At 41.7% G+C, this 7985-nt stretch overlaps 1 protein-coding gene across 1 annotated transcript in view; it reads right to left on the bottom strand.

Annotated features, from left to right (window-relative positions):
• Positions 1–5016: 5016 nt before the first annotated feature.
• BRAF (B-Raf proto-oncogene, serine/threonine kinase) overlaps positions 5017–7985 on the bottom strand; it is a 75648-nt gene continuing 72679 nt past the window's right edge. Inside the window, exon 19 of the mRNA XM_057374489.1 lies at positions 5017–6610. Coding sequence (XP_057230472.1) covers positions 6588–6610 — 23 coding nt within the window. The 3' untranslated portion in view covers positions 5017–6587. The remainder of the gene's footprint in view (positions 6611–7985) is intronic.

Below are 7985 nucleotides of genomic sequence, written 5' to 3'. Positions count from 1 at the left end.
GACAAAGTAACCATCACATGTACTTTTAGTGCAGAATTTGGGGTAGGTAGAAAGATTCCAGACAGCTCCTGGAATATAGGTAAAACATTTTTTTTATATTTCGTTTTCTAAAAGGAATGAACACAAATTAAAATTGGTCTGATGTTTTATAGTGCATTTAGACATAACTTCATAATTTACAATTATGCCAAAAGTCTTACCCCAGTGAAGAAAAGGAAAAGATCTGAAAAAGCACTAATATCCAAACCCATTCTTTTGTCCTTCATGGACAAGTAGGTTAAATATGACACTGATATGTAGGTACTGCCAGAAATCTACATCACCAGTTTGAAATCTGAACAAATCAAATTCACACCTACTGGCTGTCCCTCAGCTGACAAGACACCTACCATCTCCCCCAGTTAATGTGCAATAACAGGATGTGAGCACTGAACAGCAACTGCAGCAGGCCCAAGGAAAAACTGAGGAAACCTACTGACATCCCAGAAAACAAAACTTACTGCATTTTCTGGGACAAGGAACTAATTGTATGGTCTGATATATTCGATTACATGAGTATTAGCCATCAGTTTCTCCTCATCTGGCTCTCATTTTTCATTTGCCATCTCATTCCAAGATGCTATGAGAGTGTAACTTGGGGCCTCTTCAGAGCTTTCTTAACAAGATCTCTGCGTCTTCAGAGGGGAAGGAGGGCTTACTTAATTTAAATTAAATGAACCTTATTAAGTGTTGATCAAACAGATTTCAAGCAGCAGGCTGACTGTAACTAAATTTGGTATCCTTCAATTTTTAGCTTTGAAAYGTGGTATTGTGGGGAATGCTCTTTGCCCTCCTTGCTCCTTGACAGAAGTTGCCCAACTCCAAACTACGTACTACAGGGATAGCTATATACAAAACTACTGCAGCAGATGCAAACCAAAGACACTGCTCTAATTACAAAGCACCTGGTTTACATTCTGTTGTACTTTTTAAGGTTGCAAAGGCACGTGATCGTTTGGCAAACTACAAAAACTGTTTTGGGGGATCGCTATGTAAACCATTGAACAGAGGGTCTTGGTAGCTCTCTTCTAAACCAAAGAGAGATGTTAGTTTTCATCTGAATTCACACTTGGTGTAGTCYATATTCTGCAGCTTTTCAAGCTTCCTCCTTCCACAGGTTCATAGTTACTGCTGCCATGGTGCTGACTTTCTAGCTTCTGTGTTAGCATTGTTGCAACTTAAATGAAAACTTTTTAACAACTTGGCTCTGCTCTTCTGAGAGTTTATTACATAAGAATCATAGCATCATAAAATACGCTGAGTTGGAAGGGAACCACAAGGSTTATTCAAGTCCAACTCYTGGCCCTGCACRGGATGCCCCAAGAATCACCCCATGTGCCTGAGAGCATTGTCCAAACACTTGTTGAGCTCTGTCAGGCTTGGTGCTGTGATCACATCCCTGGGGAGCCGTTCCAGTGTCTGACCACCCCCTGGATGAAGAACCTTTTCCTGATACCCAACCTAAACCTCCCCGATGCAACTTCAGGCCATTCCCTCGATGGGGTCCTGTCACTGTCACCACAGAGCAGAGATGAGTGTCTGTCCCTCCTCTTCCCCTCACGAGGAAGTTGTAACTGCAATGAGGCCTCCCCTCAGTCTCCTCCACGCTGACCAGATCTAAATGGCCTCACCAACTCCTCAAACAGCTTCCCCTGCACACCCTTCACCATCCTCGTGGTCTCTTCTGGACACCCTCTAATAGCTTCATATCTCATATTGTGGCATCCAAAACTGCCCCCAACACTCGAGGTGAGGCCCCCCCAGCCCAGAGCAGAGGGGGACAATCCCTTCCCATGCCTGGCTGGTGATGCTGTCCCTGCTGTCCCCAGGACAGGGATGTCCCTCCTGGTTGTCAGGGCACTGCTGGCTCATGTTGCCATGGCCCAGGATCCCCAGGTCCCTCGGTGCTCTCCAGCCTCTCACTCCCCAGACTATACACACAACCAGGGTTGCCCATCCCAGGTGCACAATCTGGGACCTGTCCATGTTAAACTTCATGTGGTGGGTGTGAAGTCGGTGTGAAGCAATGAAGCAGTGAAGAAAGGTATTTCAAATGCTGGCCAAARCAAACACCAAGGGCAAATGCACACTAACAAGGCTGCAGTAAATTAACTTTGTTTCACAAACTTCTATGTAAAATGCATCACAGAAAACCAGAATACTCAGCACCTTCAGAGTGATGTCCTACAAATCGACTCATATACTTTTTAACTTGACTGTACCCAGAAGCTTTGCCTGTCCCACTGTGCTACTGGTGACACTTTTTAATCAACAGAGGACACGTTGTCTACAGTACTATGAAGAGTTTGTGCTACACACGCTGCGCTCACAGTCAGGAAGGGAATGAAAACTAGAGGCTGCAAAAGTGTGAAATGTCTACATGCTTCTCTCCTAAATTCAGCCCCTCCAGATATCAAAGCTTCAATTTGTACTTGTTTGTGAGGTGTCTGGGGATCTGGCTTCCCTCAGCCTTCTGTAAAGTGCTGGATGMATTTATACCACCAGGCAAACACAGAAGGAAAACTTCATGTGTGATCTTCAGGTTACTTGTCCCCCAATTTGGGCATTTGTGTAAAGACATGATATTCATCCACRGTCAGAATTTCACTCATTTTATGTCAAAAGGCCAAATTCTGCCTGTAATTAGCACATAGTAACCCAAGTGATGCTAAAATGCCATGATAAAATGGCAGCATTTGTTCTCAAACATTCTGCATCATCATCAACTGCTACAGAATTCAAGAAAAGATTATTTTGGGCAAACATAAAAAGAAGAGTGGCTTAATTTAATGACCTGCATGAATTTAGAAAAAAAAAAATTTACACAGCTAATGGTATCTAATGGTATGTGGGGCCATGTAGGATTTAACTGACACAAAAATTAACTTKCAAAGCAACCTGGCCTCTATATTCCTGCCATTTGGTTTGAGCTCTACCACAGTGCCACAGTTCTGACAAATATGCCTGGGGAAACAATCACAGACTGAGCAGGAAGGTGCAACAGGTACCAGGCCTCTGTTAACACTATGGAAAAGGAAAGGCAGAGGGGAAGGGCTGTGCTTGGTCGATAAAGACATGAATAACTGGGACTGGACACTGGTACTTCTACAAATGATTATTAAATATGAGATCCTAAATAAGAGAAGCAGTGTGACTCTAGGTGTTTGTCCCAACATGTACACACAAAATATGTACTCACATTTCCACACTGTGGTTGGGACACCAGGAAGAAGCTTAAGGAATTTGGGGTAACAGGCATGAATGTATTGGTCAYTTCAGTTTACTTCCTTCATTCCACTGCTACAGAGAGCACTTATTTCTCAACTATTCTTGTTCCCCCATTCACTAAATATCTACAGGGCATCTTTAAGACTGGTTCTGATGGCATGCAAGACATCCCGAAAAACTCCTGAAGGAAAAGATAAAACCAGAATTAATCCCAATTATTTACAAACCACATCTCTTCCAAAGTTTTGCATGAGCATTACCTGGGAACTCTTACAGACAAACACATGTTACTACAGCTATCTAGAGGGAAACAAACGAGAAAACCAGTAGAAATGCATCCTGAAAGAACTTCTCTAAACAGCAGCCAAACAACTTGCACATTCCTCAGGGGGAAAAAAAAAACCAAACAACCCAAAACAAAACCAGAAACAAAACAGAAAAACAAAACTACAAATGAACAAACCCAAATTAAAAAAAGAAAAAAAAAAAACCAAACCAAAATAAAACCCCAGAGATCATGTGTTACTTATAAAGTGCTTTGCATGGACAAGGATAGCAACTTTCCTTGTGCTTTTCCTATGGGCTCAAGAAGCATGTTGTAGACTAACAGGTAATGAATCTTCACCAAAGTAAGCTCATTTTAAGCAAAGATAGAACAAAGTTCCTAACAGAGAATCTTCTGCCAGCTTTGCTTGATGGAAGGAAACAAGGGCTTTTAACAAGCTCTGTGAAACAAATGAGTGTTGAACCACCTGTCCATACTTGYTCTGTGAACAGTTTCATTTGAGAGAACATTTACCTCAGTACCCCCRACGTGTACAAATGGGGCCACAGCCCATAAAGGGCTGGAGAGAAGTGTGGGGTGAAAGAAGCAGTGATGATTTCCCCCTCTGGGAGCCCGACCTGGCAAATGCTSTCACCTGCCTGCTGACACCAGTGGCCCCAGGCTCCCTCCATCTCTCAGTAGTGGCCTCAGATGATCACTGGGGAGCACTCTGACTGCACCATCTGCAYACCACTGCTCGGCCGTGAGCTTCTCCACACGGGAAAGTGGCTATTGCTACTTTTGAAATTCCTGCCAATCTCAATAAGGAAAAAACCTTACAGCATCTGAAGACCCACAGCAGACAAGAAAAAATTTGTGCTTTTTTTTTGTTTTCTTTTTTTCTTTTTGTTTTTAAAATGCGTCCTGTACACAAAATCAATTCTATTCATGTACCAACATGAATCACTTCATTCTTGTAGTGACTATTAAGTCATTTACTATTGCTATCTTGCTAATGTTTGTGGAATTAATATGAATACACAGTATTTCAGTTTTAATTCCCACTTCAGATTAGTCCGGTCCCTACAGCTCCAGTAAATTTTTACTGACAAACGTAACAGACTACCAACAACACCTCAAAATTCCAGGGTACTAAAAGCACCTTCTACTTCTGATGTGCGTTTCTCACTTCATCTGGGAGCAACCTTCTGCAGACAGAAACAATCCAACTTTGCCTAGGGAGGGCAGGACAGCATCCTCACTCGGTACATCTATGTTTAGCACAGACACCACATTCACACACATTTAACTCCTTCATTTATTTGTCATGATTTTGTTAAATGCTCTCCCATCTCCTCCCAGCAAGAACCTCCCTGCTAGGGGGGGTCAGTTCCCCTGCCTCACCTGGAGTGGTACAGGGCTGATACGAACCAAATTCTGAAAACTCCTGTCTGAGCTTGAGTTTCTTTCCAATGTGGTCTGCCTTGCCTCTGTACAAATAATTTACAGGTAATACCACATACCAGAGAACTCTGCAAACAGATCACATCACGAGATATTCTACAAGAGGTAAATGATGTGCAGAACTTTATGAGTTGCCTTTTTTTCCCCCTGACTGGGTAACTTGTCAGAAAGCTACTAACCATTTGAAAACCASGACTGGAGGACAGGAAAACAAAGCACTCTAATGGAGATACCGCCACCTTCATCCTAGWTTGCAAAACGTACAGAAAGGGAAAGACAAACAGATGGGAAGAGATGACAGGGAGGAAAGCAGTGAGGAGTAGTCAGCGTGGATCCAGCAAGTACCGTTTTGATCTGACAACTTGCCATTAGGACAAGATGCTCCACGTTTACACATACACTTATCAGAGGACGTTTAGTTAACAGGATAAAAATCCTTTAAAAAAAGCTCTTGAAAGTACCAAAACATAATTTTTGGAATGTCTAATTCTAGGGGGAGCTTGTATTTGTATTCAATTCAACCTGAGAACTTTTTTCCTCATTTATGAAAACATTACATATTGGTAAGGTACCTGGCATTAACCTGCACCCTCGTTTAAAATAAAACTTTTAAAGTAGGTACATACACCACTCAGTCTGTATTGGGATTTCTACAGACTTCAGATGCTGCAGTAGCATCTTTGATAAATACATTGTATCATATGATACAAAGAAAATAAAAGACAGGACAATCTCGCTACATTTTTTTTAAACTTCAGTTTGTTGCTGGACCAACAAAAGAAGGATCGACCTAATCCTTCACAAAGATGTTGTATATGCACATACCAAGAAAATATCGGAAAAGGAAAAAGGATAAGGATGGTGGTTGTTGTTTGTTCTTTTTAAGAAATGGTAAAGTAAATCTGAAAAAAAGGTGTGGCAGCATCCCCTTTTCCTTCAGACGAATCTCTCTGCCTTCAGAATAACACCTCCATCTCCCACAGCCCCACAGTTTTAATTTTAATGGAAAATCCCAGCAGTATAGACAGATGGAAGTGTCTGACACTGCAATACRGTGAAAAGGGGATACTGCGATGTCCATAAATCAGTAAGTACACCAGGAAAAAAAAGGACAAGAATGGTAAACGATCCGTTGAAATTAGCACTCATCAGATGTTGAGCCTCTGATGGTTACAGTTAGAGGGAGAAAGCTGACCGGCAGACCATCCAAAGCAAGTCTCCTAAGTTGCAGCAGCAGCAGCAGCAGCAGCAGCTCCATCCCCTCAGGCCCGAGCAGCACAGTCCCACACGAGTGCCCTCTCCTCTCTCCGGGGAATGATGCCAGGCACAGGCAGCCACTGCGGGTCTCCGAATGCACGTGCTGGTTTGTGTTGAAGGACAAACACTGGCAGCAGAGGACTCTGGTTCCCAAAAAGGTTCTTTTTTTCCCATTGTGTTGGACTGGCAGTTCCATTCTGCTCCACTTTTGAGCTTAAGGATATTTTTTCTAAATTACTTTAGGTTTTGCGGAGCAGAATGGAAGTTTGGATGTTAAGAAACTGTAAGAACACAAGACTTAAATAACAGAGTGGGTGCTGCCATGGTGCTGTGGCTACTTGAACGCTGCAAATTCTCCTGTAGAGGGAGGACAAGAGCTTGGTTTAAAAAGGTGATTCAGTTACTAGACTAGTTGAACATCAGGTTGAATATAAAAGATGTTAAAAAAATGCAAACTGTTAAAATTAAAGCACRAGAGAACACACAGTGAGAGAACATTGAATACAGACCCAGCGTATTTAACAAAGGACATCTTAAAAGCAGGCTGTACCCATTCTTCCCAAGAAGATGAAAGGTCAAGCAAAGTCTAATTCATCATGCATTTGAAAATTAAATGTGTCAGCTTAATTTTACTTTAAGCTCCTTATTGCACATACGTCCTCCTGAGAAGCACCTGTTTCAATAAATGCATCCAACTGCAAACTAGTTTCCGTTCTGTTGTAAAACTGGTTTAATAACAAAGAACTGTTTGACACATCCATTACCCTTTAAAGATTATATACAGTAAAGTGCCTCAATATAAAACCAGACTGCTAAGATTTAGTTTAGAGACCAATACAGCAACCTATTGTGAGAAATATCAGCATGAAGAGATGGTCTACTCAATCCCAGACCAGAAATGAGGCCTCACTAACCATGAGCACAACAAATAAAGACAACTCCATGCTTCCTTTAGAATTACTGAATTAAAAACAATTATATGTGGTGCTTTCACATGTGATGATGTCCTGAAATTCCACATAATTTATTTAGTGTCACCATGTTGTGAGACAGACTGGTAGTCCCACTTCTGAGGGGATCAACTACAGCACAGAGTAAAATTGCTGCCCAAAATCTTTAAGGAAGAAGACTGAATAGAAGCTGAATCTGAGATACTAATCCTCTTTATCCTATACTTTAGCAAAAAAAAAAAAAGTTCCCTGCCACCCACAAAGAAATTGAATTCTATAGGATTTTTAGTGAGGGGTATCCAATTATGCATAATCAAAATAACTCAGGAGCAAGAGAAAAGAAACACACAAACAAYTTCCCCATGCTGGGTTTCATATGCATTTTGACAGCACTTCTCAGAGCTTTCCTAATACTGAAGGAGTGATAAGCAAGCATAAGAGAGCCTTTGTTCTATTCAACAGAAGTGTACTGAATGTCATCACATTCAAACAACTCCTCCCTAGCTGGTGTCCTTCCATCTTTTCAAGAGTGACTGTATTGCTGGCTTTGTTTTTTCTCAAGATTCTTATTCTGAATATTGGAAACAAAACAGAAACATCCCAGCACACAAAATTCTAGCCTTACAGCATTAATTCTGTGGAATGTCTTGCTCTATAAAGAGGAGAACCAATAAGAGCCATCTGCAGCCTGAACCAGGAGGGGGAGAAAAAGGCATCTAAAAGGCCTGGGAGGAACAGCTGACCCAGTTCTAAGGGAACTRGAARAAAGCAGGGAAAGGGCT

This window comes from Malurus melanocephalus, unplaced genomic scaffold (assembly GCF_030028575.1).
Source record: "Malurus melanocephalus ecotype Western Australia unplaced genomic scaffold, MMel_1.1 scaffold_226, whole genome shotgun sequence".
NCBI lineage: Eukaryota > Metazoa > Chordata > Aves > Passeriformes > Maluridae > Malurus > Malurus melanocephalus.
The sequence above is the reverse complement of the archived record's forward strand: the minus strand, read 5'-3'. Positions and strand labels throughout refer to the sequence as shown.